Raw genomic sequence first — 22,555 nt, 5'->3', positions numbered from 1 at the left:
TTTTATTTCCTTTATTGTTATGGCATATTACATTGATTGATTTTTATATTTTGAATCATTCTTGCTTGCACTCCTGGGGTAGATCCATTTGATCATGGCATATGATCCTTTTAGTATGCTGCTGAATTTGGTTTGCTAGTAATGTGTTGAGGAGTTTACATCTGTGTTCATAAGAGATATTGGTATGTGGCTTTCTTGTAGTGAGCCCCTGTGAAACTATCTTTACTTTAAACCTCTAGTTTTAATTTATCTCTCCTTTTTTTTTTTTTTTTGAGACAGTCTTGTTCTGTCACCCAGGCTGGAGTGCAGTGGCACAGTCTCGGCTCACTGCAAGTTCCACCTCCCGAGTTCACGCCATTCTCCTGCCTCAGCCTCCCGAGAGCTGTGTTCCTGTTGGTGATGTCCCAGGCCTCCTCTCGAGTTGGAGATATCCCGGGCTTCTTCTAAAATTGGAGATACAGACAAGAGGCCGCGTACAGAACCTCTGTGCTTTGGGCTCTCCTTTGCAGATGCTTCCATCTCTGCAGCTCTAGAGGCAGAGCCTATAGAGCCAGATGCTGCTTAGAAGGATCACCCTGTGGGATCAGAATCTTTTGAGTTCTAAGATAAATTTTGTTTCTCTCCTTTCACACTGATAGCTTCTCACTGTCCTCTTTTCTATTGCCATTCTCCTCCTCCTCCACTTTCTCCTCTCCTTTTTTAAAAAAGTTTCCCATCTCTGGATTCTTCTCTTACATTCTTTTGCTTCTGTGCATAGACTTGCCCTCTTAGGAAGCTTTTCAAGAATTATAAATACAAAAAATGTTCCTGCATGGGATGCTCAGTGCTGTACAGATTTACATTAGTCAAAATGCCTAACTGCTTCCAATCCTGCATATTCTGTCTAATTGGGAACGTTCCTCCACAGTGAGTTCTATACTCTGGTGACTCTAGTTTACTGGAACTCGCTAGTTGTGGAATGAGGCCAAAAAAAAAAAAACCAAAACTACTGCCTTAAAACCCTGTCAGACCTGGGTACTTGGCAACAAATTACAGCTGAGGAGTGCCAAAGACCTGAAAATTATACCTACCTTGGCTGACAATACCTTTAAGTGTCTATGTATTTATGACTCACTTTCTTCCATAAAGAATTTGAAGTGCCTTATAAAAGTACATATGCGAGGATAAAATAAATAGTTGAGATAATCAGGGCAAAGAGGAAATACGGATAAGAAAATAAAACTGGAGCAGGAGTCACAAAGAGAAATGTACCCTGAACACTTGTGCAGTTGTAGAGGTGACCGCAGGTTTGCCTCTAAGCTCCCATGGGGCCAAAGTAAAAAGTGAATTTTGACCAATTATGTAGCACGTGGCGTCCTTAAAATTAAAAACAATCCAGTTGTCAAGAAAAGGAAGGCTTTTCTGTTTCCAGGATCCAAAGTCATTTTCTTAAATCTAGGATCAGTTTATTTCCTGAAGCCTCTTACAGAAAACTGTATGATAGAGTGGTCGGGTCCTTCGCAGAAGTCCCCAGTGTTGTCTTACTAATGGAATAGGCCAGTGACACAATGCAGGGGTGCGATTCAGAAGAAACAAATCGAAAGCGAACCAAAACAAAATGTTTTAAAGGTAAAATTTGATGCAACTCAGCAAATGGACACCGTATCCTTTCTTGCAACCCTCCATGAAAATTGATTGTCACAGGCAAACTTTTTATCAGGATGATTATGAGAATGGAAGGTTGTAGGCAGTGGTAGGCAGCTGGAGACCAGTTGCTCTCCGTTCCCAATGAAGGTCTGGTCCATAAGGTTTGCCATATGTGGCGGGATTTTACGTGCCTGCAGAAATGACCCCCTCACTCACCTTAGCACTGGGTCCTCTCAGGTAGAGCCAGTCTCCTGTCTTTAGAAGAGGATGTCCATTTGTCCCTACTGACAGCTACATGGGACTGAGGCTCTGGAGTCATGCATATCCCTAGCACAACCATCAGCCTTCCTTTCCCCCATCAACCTTTTAGTGTGGTCCTGCCAATCATCCACTTAGGCCAGTGAACATTTCTTTTTTTTTTTGAGACAGTTGCTCTGTCGCCCAGGCTGGAGTGCAGTGGCTTGATCTTGGCTCGCTGCAAGCTCCACCTCCCGGGTTCACGCCATTCTCCTGCCTCAGCCTCCCAAGTAGCTTGGGACTACAGGCACCCGTCACCATGCCCAGCTAATTTTTTGTTTGTTTGTTTTGTTTTGTTTGTAGAGGTGGGGTTTCACCATGTTAGCCAGGACGGTCTTAATCTCCTGACCTCGTGATCCGCCCTTCTTTGCCTCCCAAAATGCTGGGATTACAGGCTTGAGCCACCGTGCTCAGCCAAACATTTCTACATTTCTAATAAACCAGCTCTAAAACATCTGACTTTTAGCAATGTAGCTTTGCAGTGAGCCTTCTGAGAAAAGCAACTGGAAGTTGTATTTGTGAAAGTAACTTGTTTTATCTTTTCAGTGGAATTCTTGGATATTAGCTAATCTGATTAATGACTTTAATTTTAAGACTCATTGATGTTGAGCCATTCTATATGGCAATCATGGAGTGGCAGGAGCAACTATGTATTGTGGCCATTTCCAATGCGAAAAACTGAATTCTTGTCATCGGCACGACTCCCAGTGTGCAGCTTACCTCCTCACACCGGACAGCCTGGCCTCCCTCGCTGTGTTCTGCAGATGTGATTTCCAGCTGGCGGTGCTCCCTCTGCTCCCTCTTACCCTGCTCCATTCAGAGGCCAGGCCACATCAGGCTGGTAAAGCAAGTCCTCCTTGACTCTGAGACCTATTATGTTACAGTGGAGCCTAGACTGCCCTCACAGTGGCAACCATGGGGCTCCCTCTTATGAAGTTTGTTCACCCTTTTCCCGAGCCATGTTTCTCACCTGTACCACGTGGCAGTGCACGTGTGGGTCTGGCCTCTTCAGGACCGCTGTGCTTGGCAGCTCCCTGGCTCAGCTGGGAGGAAGATAACAAATGGGAAATTTCTGTTTTTCCAGAACTTTATGGTAATTTGATTTTGGACTCATACCTTTCTTTCCTATTGTTTCTGATATGTCTATTTGGACAAACATCATAGAATGTAGATTTACCTTTTAGATGGTATTTATTCCTTTCAATGCTGTTACTTCTGAGCATTTTGTGATTATTTACATTTCCCATCTGTGGAACTGGTATTCTGTGTCTAGCAAGCAATGAATGAAGCATTTAGTGCTCTTTTTCTTCTTCTGTACGCCTTTAGCCTCACAACCGTTAATTGTGAACGTTGTATAAACTTTGGTTTTCAGAACACCGGCCCTTTTTGTTTTTCTCTGAGACATTCATTCACACTGTCATATCTTCAGTTTTGTGCTGTGAGAATGACTCAAAGAATCCACCACATGGGAAGCGCATGTTCTTCTCATTAGTACATATATATGTCTAAAAATCATTTATGGAGTAATCAATACTGTGTATGACATTGTATAGGGACTGTTTGTTTTCTCAGAACTCTCAGGTTTAGATGGGGAGAGAGACTTACAAATATAATAGTTGCTAATAGAAATATGTACAGTGTGTTTGTGATGGGGAAATGAAGGTAAACTTAATGATTCCGGGTCAGAGGAAGAATCTCACAGTCAGAATACTTCAGTGAAGCTTTAGAGGACCATGAGAGGTTACTTTAGGAGAGGGGCAAGTGTTAGGAAGATCCGCTATGTTATGACAAGGACATGTGATGTTTAGAGAACTGTGGATAATCCGAGGTGGTGGGCCCAGCACCCGGTGTGAGGGGCCTTTGGTGCTGTTGTTAGGGGTTATATTTTGTTTCCCAGTCATGATTCTCAGCTTGCAGTATGCAGATTCCTGGGGGGTCTATGAATCAGCGCTTAGAATATGTAAGAGTTTGCTATGGAACGTCTTAACTTTGTGGGTTTAAATATATATATATATAAGCATATTCTATATCGTTTAAATCAGTGTACCTCAAAGTGTGGTGCTCAGAATGGTGCTGATCCACAAACTATCAGTTTCCAGTTCACAAGGAGATAACCGCAGACCCTGAGAGTAAGCCTTTAGAAACTTATAGGAATTTGACTTCATACTGCCATGTCATTCAAGTATAGTATGTTTGAAATGCAAGTTTGCTGAGGTAGTATTACACACAACAGAATTCATACTTTTAAAACATAGCTAGATGAGTTTTGAAGGATATATACAGTCATGTAAACACCCCACACTCAAGATAGAGAAAATTTCCATCTCCCGAAAAAGTTCTCTTATGTCCTACCAATCTGTTATTTCACCTTGTCTAGAATGTCATGTGAATTGAATTCATATTGTAGATAATCTTTAGTGACTAATCTCTTTTTGTTAAACATAATTCTTTTGAGATTAATTTATTTTGTTCTGTATAGGAATAATTTATTTGTATTACTAGGTCATATTCTGCTCTCAGAAAGGGGTTCTGATCCAGACCCCAAGAGATTGTTCTTGGATCTCGTGTGAAAAAGAATTCGGGGCAAGTCCACAGTGTAAAGTGAAAGTGAAAGCAAGTTTATTAAGAAAGTAAAGAAACAAAAGAATGGCTACTCCATAGACAGAGCAGTGGCACGGGCTGTTCCACTGCATAATATTTGTGGTTATCTCTTGATTATATGCTAAACAAGAGGTGGATTATTCATGAGTTTTCCAGGGAAGGGGCAGGCAATTCCCAGAAGTAAGGGTTCCTCCCCCTTTTAGAGTATATAGGGTAATTTCCAGACATTGCTATGGCATTTGTAAACTGTCATTGCGCTGGTGGGAATGTCTTTTAGCATGCTAATGCATTAAAATTAACATATAACCAGGAATGAGGACGACCAGAGGCCACTTTTGTGGCTGTCTTGGATTTGTTGGGTTTGGGCCTGCTTCTTTACCATATCCTGTTTTCTCAGCAGGGTTTTTATGACCTGTATCTTGTGATACCACCCCTGCTGACCTCCTGTCTCATCCTGTGACTCAGGATGCCTGACTTCCTGGGAATGCAGCCCAGCAGGTCTCATCCTCAGTTTACCCAGCCCCTACTCAAGATGGAGTCACTCTGGTTCAGATGCCTTTGACAATTCTACTATATGAATATACCACAATTTCTCCATTCACTGGTTGATGGACATTTCGGGTGTTTTGGGGTTGGGCTGTTCTGAAGTAAGCTGTGATGCACATTGATTCATTGGACTTTCCGTGCACATGTTTCCATATCTTAGGTAAATACTTAGGAAGGGAATTGTTGGCCGGGCGCAGTGGCTCAAGCCTGTAATCCCAGCACTTTGGGAGGCCGAGACGGGTGGATCACGAGGTCAGGAGATCGAGACTATCCTGGCTAACACGGTGAAACCCCATCTCTACTAAAAAATACAAAAAACCAGCTGGGCGAGGTGGCGGGCGCCTGTAGTCCCAGCTACTCGGGAGGCTGAGGCAGGAGAATGGCGTGAACCTGGGAGGCGGAACTTGCGGTGAGCTGAGATCCGGCCACTGCACTCCAGCCTGGGCGATGGAGCGAGACTCCGTCTCAAAAAAAAAAAAAAAAAAAAGGAAGGGAATTGTTGTGTCATATGCTAAGTGTCTGTTTATCAGGGTTTCTCTGTTTCATGTTTTGGGTTGGATAAGTCTTTGTTGTGGGAAACCATTCCTTCCATTATGGGATCTTTAGCAACATCTTTGGCCTCTACCCACTAGATGTCAGGATGCTCCCCACTCCCAGTTTTGATCACCAAAAATGTCTTCAGAGCTTACTAAATGTCCCCTAGTGGCTAAAATTGCCCCCAGTTGAGAAATATTGGTTTATTGTAAAAAACTACCAAACTGTTTTTGAAACTACCCCAGTGGCTTTATCATTCCCACCCAATAATTTACGAGTTCCAATTGTAATGTGTCATATCTTAATTTTTATTCATTTAAATATATTTTCTGATTTCCCTTGTGATGACTTCTTTGGCTCATGTGTTACTTAGAGAAATATGTTGTTTAATTTCCCAATATTTGGGAGATTTTTCAGATATTTTTATGTTTATTTCTGATTTATTTGCATTTTGGACATAGAACATTTTTGTACAATTTCAATCCTTTTAAATATTTGAAATTTATTTTGTGTTCCAGAGTATGGTCTGTGGTGGTGAATGACCCACGTGCACTTGAAAAGAATGCCCATTATGTTGCTGTTGAGTGGAATGTCATGTGCATAATTTTATACGCGACCAAATTATCAGCCTGTGATGTGCTGGAAATTTTTAAAAAGTTCTTTGCTAATGACCAGTGCCTCTTGATCTCTCTGTAACTTATAGCCTTGTTCCCATTTGTCTTGATGATTGCCTTGATGCCAAGTAATAACCACAGGTGCTGGTGTTTCACTTGTAATGAAGCATTTTCCCTCCTGGACTTTGCACATCTAATCCTGAGGCTCCATGAACGTTCAGGTTCAGTAGAGTGAATGGGGATTTGTGAAACAGTTGTAAGGGGTTTTTGTTGTTGTTGTTGTTGTTATTGTTTTTGAGACAGAGTCTCGCTCTGTGGCCCAAGCTGGAGTGCTGTGGTGCAGTTTCAGCTCACTGCAACCTCCACCTCCCAGGTTCAAGCAGTTTTCTTGCCTCAGCCTCCCGAGTAGCTGGGATTACAGGCACATGCCACCATGCCTGGCTAAATTTTGTATCTTTAGTAGAGATGGGGTTTCACTGTTGGCCAGGCTGGTCTTGAACTCCTGACCTTGTGATCTGCCAGCCGTGGCCTCCCAAAGTGCTGGGATTACAGGCTTGAGCCACCGCTGCCAGCCAAGTTTTTTATGTTTTAGGAAAATATTAAATGCAAAGTAGAAATGAGAACAAAATGTTTCTTGTGGCTCGTTGAGATGAGTCCTGCCCATATCTCCAGAATCCACTCCTCAGCCTTCCCATGCTGCATCCCTTCCCTTTGCTATTGAAGAAACTCCTTCAGTCTGGAATTTCCTATCACCTTTCTCTACATTTTGAATCTGCATTAGTTATTTTCGTTTGTTTGCTTTTTTTGTTTGTTTGTTTTGCTTTTTTCTGGGTAACAAATTACACTTAGTGGCCTAACATAGCACAAATTGACTATATCACAATATCCTTGCATGAGGAGTCTGGCTATGGATTGATAGCGTCCCCTGATCAGGGTCTTACCAGGTTGAAATCAAGGCAGAGGCAGGGCTGTGTTCTCCTCTGAAGCTGGGGTCCTATCATCAGCTCACTCCGGCTGTTGGGAGAATTTGTTCCGTCCCACTGTAGAAGTGAAGTTCCCGTTTTCTCCCTGGCTGCTGGTGCCTCTCTGAGCTCCTTTAGGACTTCTCAAGGGCCGAGCCATGCGGCCTCTTCAACCAGGAGGGGGATCTCTCTCCAGTCGGCCAGGATGGAGTCTTGGATAAAAAGTAAACCAGTCACAGGCTTAAATTCCCATGCTGTTCCTAGATCCCACCTATACTCAGCTCAATGGGAGGAGTTTACACAAGGCATGTGCGTGCGGGGTGGGAGTCTCAGAGGCCATCTCAGCCTACCACAGGATCCTACTCATCTGTTAGTGTCCAGTTGGAATTATATTCCTTTCATGAGCTTATTTCATAAGCTTTCCAGCAGTGTGAATTGCTCCCTTGCCTGCCTTCATTCTACAGTTTCTGTCTTCTCTTCTATAGTGCCTCAGTCTGCGAAGCAAACCCTTCTAATTCATGGCATTGACACAATCTGAGCAGGACACTATACCTTTGGAGTAGGTGGTGCTAGATATGCCCTTCATCTGGGCTTGCTTGTATTCTCTGCAATACTGAAGTAGCTCTTCCTAAGCATAAGCATTATGGTGTTTTAATAAAGCTGAGGTTCTTAAAGGCATGACATATATACTTTCTGAATGTGAGTTCATTCTAAACATGTTATGGCCAGTATGGCACGTTTTGAATGTCTCTCCTTATCTACTATACTTAGGGACAGAGACCGTCTTTTCTTTCTGCTCTGTAACCTGTATACAGTGGGCTAAATGTTTGCATCAGAGCAAGCAAAGACTACAGAAAAATCTTAACTCAGTTCAGGAACCAGTGCTTGAGAATGCCTAGGATTTAATCAGAAACAAAAGACAGTACTCCAGACAGTGTGACTTCAGAATGCTTCCATGAGGGAAGTCGGGAATATGGAGAGGAAAAAGCGTGGAAGATTGGGCAGCCCCATGGATGTCTTTGTAGCGGCTGCCCAGTGCCTTGGCCACTGGTAGGCATCTCATTAGTGTCACTGATAACTATCAGGGAGTGGTATGAGCCTATCCAATCTCAATACTTTTTAAAAACAACTGTTTTGTTTTGTTTCCTAATCCTAGCTGGTGCTCAAGACCGAATCGGCTGGGCTTTTGGCCTAGGATTAGAAAGGCTAGCCATGATCCTTTACGACATCCCTGATATCCGTCTCTTCTGGAGTGAGGACGAGCGCTTCCTGAAGCAGTTCCGCGTATCCAACATGAATCAGAAGGTGAAGTTTCAGGTAAGAGGACTTGCAAGAACTGAATAGATAATAATAAAAACGGCTGTCAAGGATTGACAGGATGATGTATTTGAAAGCCACTGTAAAATTCAATTATTTATTTTATTTTATTTTTATTTTTTATTTTACTTTAAGTTCTGGGATACCTGTGCAGAACGTGCGGGTCTGTTACATAGGTATATGTGTGCCATGGTGGTTTGCTGCACCCATCAACCCGTCATCCAGGTTTTAAGCCCTGCATGCATTAGGTATTTGTCCTAATGCTCTTCCTCCCTTTACCTCCACCCCCCAACAGGCCCCAGTGTGTGATGTTCCCCTCGCTGTGTCCATGTGTTCTCGTTGTTCAACTCCAACTTATGCGTGAGAACATGTGGTGTTTGGTTTTCTGTTTCTGTGTTAGTTTGCTGAGAATGGTGGTTTCCAGCTTCATCCATGTTCCTGCAAAGGACATGAACTCATTCTTTTTTATGGCTGCATGAATTTTAAATAATGTGAATTTGTAAAGAAGGTCCTGGCCAGGCACGGTGACTCATGCCTGTAATCTCAGCACTTTGGGAGGCCAAGACGGGTGGATCACCTGAGGTCAGGAGTTCGAGACCAGCCTGGTCAACATGGTGAAACCGAATCTCTACTGAAAATACAAAAATTAGCTGGATGTGGTGGTGCGCACCTGTAGTCCCAGCTACTTGGGAGGCCGAGGCAGAATGACTTGAACCCAGGAGGTAGAGGTTGCAGTCAGCTGAGATCATGCCATTGCACTCCAGCCTGGGCAAAAAGAGCGAAACTCTGTCTCAATAAAAAAGAAGTTCCTAAATAGAGGTCAATAAACACACAAGGGGTTCATAAACCTTCAGAAAATTTATGCAAGAGAAAAGATATTTGTCAATATTATTAGTCTAGGCAGAGAACCAATTTTGTACTTTTTTTTTTAGATAGAGTCTCACTCTGTCGCCTGGGCTGGAGTACAGTGGTACAATCTCAGCTCACTGCAACCTCTGCCTCCTGCTTTCAAGCGATTCTCCTGCCTCAGCCTCCTGAGTAGCAGGGATTACAGGCATCTGCCACTACGCCCAGCTAATTGTTTGTGTTTGTAGTAGAGACGGGGTTTCACCATGTTGTCCAGGCTAGTCTCAAACTCCTGACCTTGTGATTCACCCGCCTGGCCTCCCAAAGTGCTGTGATTACAGGCGTGAAACACCGCACCCGGCCAATTTTGTACTTTTTTAATGAACATTTTATCATTATGAAATATCCAACTTTATCACTGATATTTGTCTCTTACAGTTTACTTTTCATAGTATTAATATAGACACCCTGGATTTCTTATGAATAGTGTTTGCATTGTAGATCATTTACTTTCATTCTATGTATTATGTTAATTGTGCATCTCATAAGCAGCAGAAAGTTGGGTCTGTTTTTTAAAAACCAGATGTAGTCTTTGTCTTCTCAGTTGGAGTGTTGAATACACTTACATTTAATATATTAAATAATAACTGACATTCTTGGGGCTAATTATATCATTTTTTAACTTATTTTCCATTTTCCTCATCAAGTTTTTATTTGTTTTGCTTGAAAATTGAAGTTTGTTGTTTTTATTTTGTGTGCGTGTTACATTTTATTTTTTGTTTGTATTTAGTTTCATTTTATGATTTCAAATGATTACATATTAATATGCATAATTCATTTATCGTGTTTTATCATGAATAAATATTATACAACTTTGTGAAACATTTAGTGACTTTTTAATAGTGTAATTTTATTATCCCTCCTGTCTAGGTGGTTAGGTTTTTTGTTTTTTGTTTTTTCTTTTTTGTCCTAGGACTTTTTTAAAGAGGTCAGGTTATTGCCTTTATTTCTGGTTTTCAGCAATTTGACCTACATATGACTTCCTATCTATTTTTCTGCTTCGGGATTTACTGTGTTAGGTTAATATCTTTCAAGCATTTTGGAAAATTCTCATCTAGTATCTTTTTTTTTTTTTTTTTTTTTGAGACAGAGTTTCGCTCTGCCTCTAGGCAGGAGTGCAGTGGCATGATCTCGGCTTACTGCAACCTCCGCCTCCCAGGTTCATGCCATTCTCCTGCCTCAGCCTCCGGAGTAGCTGGGACTACAGGCGCCCACCACCACACCTGGCTAATTTTTTTGTATTATTTTAGTAGAGACGGGGTTTCTCCGTCTTAGCCAGGATAGTCTCAATCTCCTGACTGCGTGATCTACCCACCTCGGCCTCCTAAAATGCTGGTGGGATTACAGGTGTGAGCCACCGCGCCGGGCCTGGTGATGGTTATTTTAAAGTACTTGTCTGTTAATTCCAACCACGTAGTTATCTAGTGTTCTTTTGTTGTTGTTGTTTTCCTTTCGTAATCATGGCTTACATTTTTCCTGCTTCTTCACTTGTGTGTGTGTGTGTGTGAGAGTGAATGGACAAAGACTGAGGTAGATAAAATTTATCCCCAGAAAGCCTTATGCTTTCCACCATCTGGCTACTAAGGTGACTAGGCCAGATCTTTTTGTTCTAATCAGGAGTTGAGTTGGATTTCACATCTGATTTCCTCTTGATGGTGAGATCTAGCCCTGCAGCAGAGTTTGGGATCTAACCATGTGAGATAACAGGATATCTTTCTGCTTTCCATCCACTTACCAGCTTCTACCACCACCAGCATTTGTAAGCAAAAATATTATGAAGGAGAATTGGCTGGCAGTGAGGGTTAGCTCTGTTTCTCCATTTTCCAATCTGCCATGCCAGCCCATACTTGGCTGATACAAGTGTGGCTCATTTCTTCTTATTTCAACAAAATGTCTTTGCCAGTAGCAGGCTAGCTCTTCTGCCTACTCATGCCCCAGTGGTGAAAGCAGCCATCAGGGCTCATCTCTCTCTGGAGTTACACTTATTTATCTTTGTGTACAGATCTCTTCAACTGTATTAGTCCATTTTCATGCTGCTGATAAGGATATACCCAAGACTGGGAAGAAAAAGAGGTTTAATTGGACTTACAGTTCCACATGGCTGGAAAGGCCTCTGAATCATGGCAGGGGGCAAAAGACTCTTCTTACATGGCAGCAGCAAGAGAAAATGGGGAAGGAGCAAAAGCAGAAACCCCTGATAAACCCATCAGATCTTGCGAGACTTAATCACCATCACAAGAATAGCACAGGAAAGACTGGCCCCCGTGATTCAATTACCTCCACCTGAGTTGCTCCCACAACATGTGGGAATTCTGGGAGATACAATTGAAGTTGAGATTTGGGTGGGGACACAGCCAAACCATATCATCAACTTTAAGGACAGGTATGATTTTTATAAATGTATTTTTTTATTGTTACAGTGAAACACACTGATTTTGTGTGTGTGCCCACCTGCATCTTAAACCTTCCTATGTATATATGTATATATGCATATATTTTTGGTTTTACCTTATGAGGACTTTTAAAAACTTCTACTTGAATAATCATCGTTTTATTTTAGCATCAATTCCTTCTAGACTAATTTGAAATAAAGTTGTATCTAATTCACAATAAAACCTGGCTAAGGCTGTAACTTTTTCTCAATTCATTTTTTAAATATATTGTCAGTTATTTAATCAGCGAACATTTATAGAACACCAACATTGTGCAGAATGGTGTGACAAATAAAGATGAAAAACACAGTTGCCACCATAATTAAGTGGCTTAAATTCAATTTTAAGTGTACTTACAATAATCTTTTTTATGAGACACAGACATAGTCAGAAATAGACTCTTGATCCCTTGTACTAAGTATCATTCTTTTTCTCTCTTCTGCCTTCAAATTTGAAAGCCAATATATGCATACCTGCACTAATATGTAATTTTTATAGTTGTCTTTGTGTAACAAACTTAAGAACTTCTAATGGGGCAGTTAGGATTTGTATATTCATATTTAGTATATATTTATAAAATACTTTGTAAAGTATAGATTACAGATCATACTATTACCTAAGTATTCACTTATAATTAGTATCTATTCTTGTTAGTTTCCTGTTGCTTAGGTAACCAGTTACCACAAATCTAGTAGCTTAAAACAACACGTATTTATTATTTTACAGTTCTAGAGGTCAGAAAACCAAAATCCACCCAATTGGGCTAAAGTTATGTTGTCAGCAGGGCTGGTTCCTTCGGTAGGCTCCGGGGGGAATCCACCTTCTTGACTTTTCTGGCTTTTTTTTATTATTATACTTTAAGTTCTAGGGTACATGTGCACAACGTGCAGGTTTGTTACATATGTACACATGTACCGTGTTGGTGTGCTGCACCCATTAACTCATCATTTATATTAGGTATTTCTCCTAATGCTATCCCTCCCCTGTCCCCCCACCCAACAACAGGTCCCGGTGTGTGATGTTCCCCACCCTGTGTCCAAGTGTTCTTATTGTTCAGTTCCCACTTGTGAGTGAGAATCATGCGGTGTGTGGTTTTCTGTCCTTGCGAACTATCACCTTTTCTGGCTTTTAAAGGCCATCCTCAGTCCTTGGATCATAGCTATGCATCATGTTGTCTTTTCTCTCTCCTTCCGTCTTGTGTCACATTGCCTCCTCTTCGACCTTTGCTTCTTTCTTATAAGGACCCTTATGATTATATCAAGCCTTGCTGGGTAATTCAGGATAATCTTCCCATCTCAAAATACTTCTTTTAAAGTAATCCTTTAATACTTTAATACAAACTAATTCTCTAATACAAAAGGAAATGTAAATTTCCTTTTGAATATAAGGTAACGTATTTCTAGGTTATAGGGATTAGGACATGGATGTCTTTGGGCAGGGTTGGGGGCATTTTTCAGTCTACCACAGTCTTCCCTTTGAGCCCCAAAGATTCTCATCTGTCTTGTGTAAAATACATTCAGCCTATCTCAAGGTCCGACAGACTCTGAACCCATTGCAAAATCAACTCAAAATCCAAAATGTCATCTAAAAATCATCAGCCCCTAAGTCCCATTTCATTATTTAATTATCTAAAGCTGGTTTATGTGACACTCTGGGTATGATTCATCCGGGGGCAAATTCCTCTCCACCTTTGTACCTGAAACAAGGTACTTACTCCCAAAATACAATGAGTAGGATAGGCATTGGAGAATAATCATAGACATTTCCATTCAAAAAGGGAGAAAATGCAAAGAGAAAAAAAAGAATCACTGGTTCCAAGCAATTTCAAAATTCAGCCATTAGGTTTTAAGGCCTGGGGATAATTCTCTGTGGCCCTTGGCTTTGCCTGTTTGACCTGTATTTCTACCCTCTCAAATATCCTTCTTTTTTAAAATTTATTCATTTATTTATGAGACCAGGTCTTGCTCTGTCATCAGGCTGGAGCCCAGTGGTGCCGTCACGGCTCACTGCAACCTCCACCTCCCAAGCTCACGTCTCAGCTTCCCAAGTAGCTGGTACTACAGGCACATGCTACCACACCCAGCCAATTTTTTGTATTTTTAGTATAGAGGGTGCCTTGCCGTATTGCCCAGGCTGGTCTTCCACTCCTGGGTTCAAGCAGTCCGCCTGCCTTGGCCTCCCACAGTGTCAGGGCTACAGGCATGATGAGCCACTATGCCTAACCTCCTTTTTTATTAAGGGTGGCATGTATCTGCAGGTGAGTTGTTTTATTACCCTGGCTTTTGCCTGAAGAATTTGGGGAGTCAGATAGCCTTCTTTCTTTCCTTTTCTTTTTGTTCTTTTCTTTTGTCCCTCTCAGTTCCAGCTGACAGTGTTCCTGATGGTAAATCATTCTCAAAAACCTTGTGGCTCTCCCATGTATGTCATAGGGATTCATTCCATTACACAAGAGGCTCTTCTGCAGATCTTTCTTGAATAATTCATTGCTATTTTTGGCTTCTGTTGAGATGCCTGAGGGGATCCTTGAATCATATGCTTACTTTCTTCAAAGAGCCCTCTGTGTCACTAAATACCTTGATCCTTCGAAACTTCTGAGGCATTAGCAAAGGGGTGTATAGCTGCACTCTTGGCTTTCTCTCCAGAGCACTTTTCTATCAGTGAAACTCCTAACTTTTTGTCTTTCGCAATCTAGATAGGCTAAGAATTTCCCAAATTACCTAATCTTGCTTCTCTTTGCATAGCAGTTCTCTTGATTAGTCTGTTTTCTCCTGCAAGAATAAAGCAGGCTGCATTTTCACTGTTTGTTTGGAAATTTCCTCAGCTAAATATCCAAGTTCATTGTTTGCAAGTTTTGCTTTCCACATCCAATTCATCTAATTCTGCCACTGTGAATGAACAAGAATCCCCTCTCCTCCACCTTCCACTAACATGTTCCTCATTTCCTTGCCAGCCCTCACCAGCAGGGCTTTGGACATCTGTATTTCTACCACCAGTATGTTTATGAATATTTGGATATTCTCAGACAGTATAGGTTTTCTCTACCATGCTCCTCACTTTTTCCTTGCCTGTCGGAGTCTGTAACATCCGTATTTCTGCAAGAGTCTCTTCAAGGCGAAATAGCCATTTCATATCATGGTGCTCCAAGTTCTCTGCTCCCCATTGACCAATTCCAAGGCTAATTCCACATTTTTATGTATTTGTTACAAGCAGTACCTTACTTCCAGATACAGAAATATGTATTAGTTTCTTGTCGCTGCTCTAATAAATTACCACCAACTTAGAAGCTTAAAACAACATGATCTTATTCTCTTATATTTTTGGAGGACAGAAATCCAGAATCAGCCTGATTGGCCTAAAGTAAAGGTGTCAGCAGGGCTGGTTCCTTCTGGAGGCTCTGAGGGAGAAGGTGCTCCCTTGCCTTTGCCAGTCTAGAGACAGTCCTCAGTTCTTGGCCTATGACAGCATCACATTGCCTTCCCCCAAGCCCTGCCTCTTTCCTCTGTAAGCACCTCACCCTCTCTCTGAATTTTTGCCTCCCTCTTCGAAGAACTCTTCTGATTACATGGAACCCACCAGGATATTCAGGATAACCACCTCATCTCAACATCCTTCCTTAATTGTATCTATAAACATCTTTCCTAACGTAGGATAACATATTCACAGGTTCCAGGGAGTAAGACATGGACATCTTTGGAAGGGGGCTATTATTTAGCCTATCACTTGTGCCATTTTATATCCTATTTCATCATGACAGATTGCTTGTCTTCAGGTATAATAGAGTGGTTTGTTTTTAGGGATAAAAAATACGGATAATATTAAAGTATTAGCCATTTTCAAATATTTATGTAGAGTAGTCATATTTACATATGTAAGAGGGGACTGTATTGACAGAAAACTTGTTTTATCACCACAGCTAACCTGCCTTGAGAAAAATACTTAAAATGATTGTAATCCTATGCAATCCCAGAGGTTGGGCGAGAAAACGGGGAAAAGGCCTGTTGGCAGCTATGAACTTGTGGTTCCCCTGGCCAGGAAACTCTGGAAGCCGTTTGGGAATCCTGCTGTGCAAGAAGCAGAAATTTCTCTTCCTTGGTCTCCTTTTAGGCCCTCCTAAGTTATGCTCTAGGCTGTGTTGGCTTCCGTGGTGTCTTTCTCTGTGTGGCCTCCACATCCTGTCATGTACATCTTTCTGTCCGGCTGTGGGTCTCTCTCCTGGGTGCTAGCAACAGTCTCTGATTGATGGGACCCTGAGTCCTTACCTGTGTGACTCTTCTCCTGAATACCTTGAAACCCATTGTTTAAATCTAGTCAGTGAGAAACTCAAGTTAAAATGTGATTTTAATTTTTGATCTTCATTTTACATATTTTGAATTAAGTGCTTTGCCTACCATGACTTTCTTTAACCAACCTGGATCTGTGCTTGAGATAAGTCAGTGAACAATATGGTTCTTCTGTTAAGCAAATGATACCTTGTTCTGTCCACCACTACACCTTCCCATGCTGTGTTCATTCTAAGTGTTTGAGTCTTTGTTGTATATACTCCTGCCAACTCCCCTGAGGCAAAATTTGCTGTTTCAGTGCATTGAACTGAATATTCAATAATAAAACTTTAATTTATGCTTTATTTTTTAAACAGTCCAAAATTATGAATTCAATATTTAGTCCTACACAGAGCGATACTTGTTATTGAAAATTACTCAACATTGTACATTTTACTTACAGATTTTATTTAGAACTTACTAATTCTGTGTCTGTCCGTAGTGGCTTACAAGGTCAGTCCTCATTTGATAAAATAATTTAGCAATGTTGACTGTTATCTTTTTTCCCAGTTGAAGGGTTTTACTGGCTCTCTTCTGAGGCCACAGACTATAATATTTCTAATCCTGAATGGAGTCTCAAATACTTACCACTGCAACAGGAGTAGATGAGAATGGATGGGTAGTGGCTGCAAACCTACCACACTACACTCTATCCAAGATGATAATACTTGTAGTTAGTAGTTAATACTTACTTCAGCCTTACTCTGTGTCAAGCACTATTCTAGAGACTTTCTGTGTCTTAATTTAATTTTCTCAGTAACCCTCTGAGTTCAGGCACTGTTATTCTCCCCAGTGTTACACATGAGAACGTTGTAGCGGAACCAGCATCTCAATAGCATCGTTAAGTTGCCACAGTCTGTGGCTCAGTCAGGGTTTCCAGAAGCCATTCGCTAAAGTTTAACCCATGTATAAAACTCATAGGTGGATTATTCAGAACCAAAGGATTTAAATGTTTTTTTAACAGACCTAAAAATCAGTATACAGTTTACAGAAAAATACAGCATGAAGTTTAAATGATCTAATTTATGAATGTACCGGTTTGTAGGCTACAAGTATTCATGCTTCTCAAACTTCACTGTGCAGGTGAGCCCCTGGTGGATCTTGTTAAAATGCAGATTCCGATTCAGTGGGTCTGGGGTGGGGCCTGGGATTCCGCATTTCTAACAGTCTCCCAGGTGAAGCTCATGCTGCTGGTCCGTGAGCCACACTTTGAATCAGAGTAATGATGGGCAAAATTATTTAACTTGTCAGGGTCTCAGCTACATCATTGTTCAATTAGATGGTAAAAGGAGATGGTCTGACTAGGTGGTGAAACTCACTTCCTTCTCTGTTGCACTCTCATCTTGGGTATAACTATTATAATAAGCAGGTCTGCAATTTGATACCTTTTGCACTTAATCTTGAAACTCTTTTCTTTCTTTTTGCCCTAAATTTTATTTCCGTGGATTTCCAACTGTTGTAAAACTATTACACTTGTTTTTTGCTGAAACTCCTTTTCCTTCCTTTCTTCCTTCCTCCCTTGTGTTTTTCAAGGTGAGGGAACTATGTGAATAACTCATTTAGTTTAACTGCACATTTTTAAAAATTATGCTTAAGTCAGAGATTTGCTTGTGCACTTTAATTTGTGACTGGAAAGTGTTAGTATTTACTTCAGAAAAGGAAGCTAAAGACGAGGAAAGAAGGGAAAGAGCAAAGAATCTGCAAGCATCAGCAGGAGGGATAGTTACTATGATCATAGTCTTGTATCAACTAGGTCATCTCTGAGGTCAGTCATGCTTAGAGTTCCGGGGAAAACTCTAGACCACAGTTCATCCTTGCTATTACTATGGTAGCAAGCATCAGCCGTGAGTGCTGCATGATATGAGGCCTGGGGGGTTCTTAAGTCCAGGGTTGGCTCTTTTATGCCTTATGGCAATCACAGTTCAATACACTGTTCGCCTGTACATTAATTTGTTGAGGACCTTATAATACTTGCCATTTGTTGAATGCTGTGTGTAAGCCATTGAGCTAAATACTTTGCCTGTGTTACAGCTTTTATGCACCACAGTAGATGAGGTGAGTACTATAAACCCATTTTATAGATGATGAAACTGAGGCTTAGCACCAACAAGTAATTCAACCATAATAACTGTAGTAGTAAGTAACAGAGCCAGGATTTTAACCAAAGCTGACTCCAGAGAGCTCCTAATATTGAACTAGTAAGCTGTTACTGTTGCCTATACCAAGCTGCTGTGCTGGATGCTAGAGTAAGGTGAACTTGACAGTCCCTGACTTCAAGTTATTTCTAATCTAGAGGATGAGGCAGATTTATCAAGAGACACTTATAAAATAATATGTGATATGGTTTGGCTCTTTGTCCCCACCCAAATCTCATCTTGAATTGCACTCCCATAATTCCCCCATGTTGTGGGAGGGACCTGGTGGCAGATAATTTGAATCATGGGAGCAGTTTCCCCCATACTGTTCTCGTGATAGTGAATAAGTCTCATGACATCTGATGGGCTTATCAGGAGTTTCTGCTTTTGCATCTTCCTCATTTTCCCTTGTCACCGCCATGTAAGAAGTGCCTTTCACCTCCCACTATGATTCTGAGGCCTCCCCAGCCACGTGGAACTGTAAGTCCAACTAAACCTCTTTTTCTTCCCAGTATCAGGTATGTCTTTATCAGCAGCATGAAAACAGACTAATACAGCATGTAGCAGCGGTGGAACTATACATAGGTGAATGTGGAATTTCACTGATACTGACCAATGAATGTGGCGGTCAAAATTTTCTTCTTCCTTTCTTTAATCCTTTTTTGCTAGTTAATTCTCTAAATCCTTCCATGTCTCTCCAGAATTGTATTAGGCCTTGAGCCTGTGATTACTTGCTAATCTCCTTGGCTTGGAATAGCTTCTAGATCTGGTTTTGCTGTCATTATCATAAATGTTGTCTAATAGAGACTTAATGTGGGATTTTGCAGTGTTTCCTCCTTCTATTCCCAAATAAATCCAGCTATGAGAATCACATCAGCTTCATTGTGTTGCAATGAAATTCATGGATCTCAAACTTTTTCATTATTTCCATGTGTGTTTTTCTCATTTTACTTCCCCCAAAAGTATATTAAGTATTTTCTTTTGCTAGAGAAGAGATGTTTATCTCAGAAAAAAAACTAATTTTCTATTAGGGATACAGGAAGAAATGTGAAAGATGACCAATCATAGAACCTTTTATATGTATTCAGTAAACACTGTTGACTTAAAAATAAGGAGAGGGGCAGTGACCAAGACTTAGACAAGTTTGTATTGGAATCATTATAGTGCTTATATCTAAAGCATTTATAACAGAGCCTGTCACATTGTAAGCATTTAATCCATGTTAAATGTTATTTACATTTTCACCACTACCACTATTCTGTTGTCACCACCACCCCCACAACTTCAGATAGTCACTTATGAAATGGATGATAGGGGCTACTGGAAAAACTATTGCAACCTACAATCTATCTTCTGCTGACTAATGCTTGAAATCTCCCCTTAGAGCTTGCTTCCTTTAGCTTAATACTTTAATCCTAGTTAAACATAACATGTTCCTTTCGCCTCGAACTGGCTGTGCCTACCTTTCATAGTACAACTGGATGGGATTAGTGGGGAGTGTGTAGCTATGGAACACTTTTTTCTGTTTGAAATTGAGTATAGAAATCGGGGTCATTGTGGTGTGTTCAACTAACTTAACTCTGTTGGTCAAAAGGAAACAGACACTGTTCTGAGAGCAGCAGCCACAGTCCTCATGATTCTCAGTCCCTTGTACCCTCAGTTTCCATCTTCAGTTTGCTTTGCCAACACTGATGTTGTATAACCTTAGCCTGATGACGTTAGGACATTTAATTGCCCTGTAGTCTGTGGAGTTCTATGGATTGTGGCCCTCTGCTTGTGTTGAAACCTGCTCCATCAGCGGTCTATGGGCCAATTTGTTTGTGTGAAAAAGGAGATCTTTTGGTATGTTTTACATATTTAGATTATTGTAACTCCATATTTCTTTCTTGTTTAAGGAAGAAAGAAAAGAAAGAAAGAAAGAGGAAAGAAAGAAAGAAAGGAAGGCAGAAAGAAAGAATGAACAGACGAACTGGGTCCTCAGCATTTTCTTACAGTTTTCTTGTCGTGTAGATTGGAAGAATATTAAACATATTCAATATCCTTGTTGCATTTTCTTGGCTATTAACCTTATGGAAGTAAATATATAAGAACTTTCTATTTATAGATAGCATATTAAACCTTAAATCTTGCCAACAGTCTATAAAATTTGACAAATTAGGTGTCCTGTATTTTAGGAATCATCTATCTGACTAAAGAAGTTTTGGTTCTTCTGTCCCTGGAATCAGAGAGATACCTTTATACTGCACAGAATCACCTAAACTGTGTATTTAACAGTTGGTGGATTATAGAGCTAAAAAGTTATAGTTGTAGAAAGAGATCATCAGAATAGGGACCAGAAACAAATACCAGTTTGAAGGAACTGACATAGAAAGAAAGGTCATGTCAATTAACTGATGATGGACAAGTTAATGTTTTTTTTTTCCCTGGGTGTGAAATGGGAAGTAATTGTTACAGGGTGGTAGTAGGGATGACTTTGGCTTCAACTAAGAGAAGACCCAGCTAAGAGTGGCTTAAATAAGAACAAGAGCGCACACCCGCAATGATGTCAGGGCTCTAAAACACTGAACATTTTAATCTCAGATTTGTCCCCTCAAGATTAAAGGATGGTGACAGGACCACCAAGCATTACCTCTTATGACAGAGTCTAGAGGCAGAAAATGGAACACATTTGCTTCCTTTTCATAAGAGTGAGGGAGAGTTTTTCAGGGAGACCTCAGCAGATTTCCCTCACATCTCATTTTCAAGGTAGTTGGAGTGGTCTGTGAAGTTAGTCTGTTATTTTTTTTTTTTTTTTTCTTTTTTTCTGAGACGGAGTCTCGCTCTGTCGCCCAGGCTGGAGTGCAGTGGCCGGATCTCAGCTCACTGCAAGCTCCGCCTCCCTAGTTCATGCCATTCTCCTGCCTCAGCCTCCCGAGTAGCTGGGCCTACAGGCTCCCGCCACCACATCTGGCTAGTTTTTTGTATTTTTTAGTAGAGACGGGGTTTCACCGTGTTAACCAGGATGGTCTCGATCTCCTGACCTCGTGATCTGCCCGTCTCGGCCTCCCAAAGTGCTGGGATTACAGGCTTGAGCCACCGCGCCCGGCCTGTTATTTTCTGATATTCGTACTAAGCTCTTGTCAATAAAGCTTATGCTTTTGCATTATTTCACAACGAAAAATGCCACATGTGTACAATTATGGCCTATCGAGAGAGATATCTCTTGCTACTGTAGATATTTTTATGAACAGATAGTCACTTATGAAATGGATGATGGGGCTACTGGAAGAACTATTGCAACCTACAATCTATCTTCTGCTGACTAATGCTTGAAATCTCCCCTTAGAGCTCACTTCCTTTAGTTTAATACTTTAATCCTAGTTAAAAGTAACATGTTCCTTTTGCCTAGAACTGGCTGTGCCTACCTTTCCTAGGACAACTGGATGGATTAGTGGGAAGTGTGTAGTTATGGAACACTTTTTTGTGTTTGAAAATCAGGGTCATTGTGGTGCATTCAACTAACTTAACTCTATTGGTCAAAAGGAAAAAAGGGCTGAAAACTAACTTTACACAACTTAGGAGTTAGATCTTCAGAGTTACCAAGGAACTCTCAAATGTTGATCAGAACTAATTCAAATGGAAAAGTCAAGGTTCATATTAATTTGAACCTTGTCTAGGGACCAAATTAAGTCAAAGTAATTTACCGAGTAAGAGTAATTAGTTAAGAAAGGTAAATGTAGTTTTTTCTGTGTCGTTAACTTCCCTCATCCTGTACAAAAGAACAAACACATTTCTTCACTATTTCAGTCAGAGGCTCATTCTACTCCTTTTACCCAGAGGGTAAGAGGAGCACATGGGCACACCTGAGATGTGAGGAATTGAAGGCTGCCTGTATTTAGACAGAGAAATGAGTTACTTTGTAGGTAGAGTGTCACATGGCTTTTCAAACTTCATGCATTTATACTGGCATTTTCTATGTGTAATCTTGCAACCTTGAAGATGAAGAATGTGGTTAAAGGAAGCAGTACTTTATATAGTGCATAGTTTAATTATTCTATCACTTGACCAAATAATGAATTAGATGTTTTCTTTCAATGTGAGAGAAGAATTTTTTATTTTATTTTATTTTATTTTATTTTTTTGAAACGGAGTCTTGTTCTGTCGCCCAGGCTAGAGTGCAGTGGCATGATCTCGGCTCACTGCAAACTCTGCCTCCTGGGTTCACGCCATTCTCCTGCCTCAGCCTCTGAGTAGCTGGGACTACAGGCGCCCGCCACCATGCCCGGC

The 22,555-nt window shown here is 40.9% G+C and overlaps 1 protein-coding gene across 7 annotated transcripts in view; it reads left to right on the top strand.

Moving 5' to 3' along the window:
* LOC105487359 (phenylalanyl-tRNA synthetase 2, mitochondrial) overlaps window positions 1-22,555 on the top strand; it is a 519,529-nt gene that overhangs the window by 292,235 nt on the left and 204,739 nt on the right. For all 7 annotated transcript variants that reach the window (XM_011750809.3, XM_071097683.1, XM_011750808.3 and 4 more), the window contains one exon: window positions 8,337-8,497. In XM_011750809.3, coding sequence (XP_011749111.2) covers window positions 8,337-8,497 — 161 coding nt within the window. The remainder of the gene's footprint in view (window positions 1-8,336; window positions 8,498-22,555) is intronic.

Source organism: Macaca nemestrina, chromosome 5 (assembly GCF_043159975.1).
Source record: "Macaca nemestrina isolate mMacNem1 chromosome 5, mMacNem.hap1, whole genome shotgun sequence".
Taxonomy (NCBI): Eukaryota; Metazoa; Chordata; class Mammalia; order Primates; family Cercopithecidae; genus Macaca; species Macaca nemestrina.
Note: the sequence above shows the minus strand (reverse complement) of the source record. Positions and strands in the feature narration are given on the sequence as shown.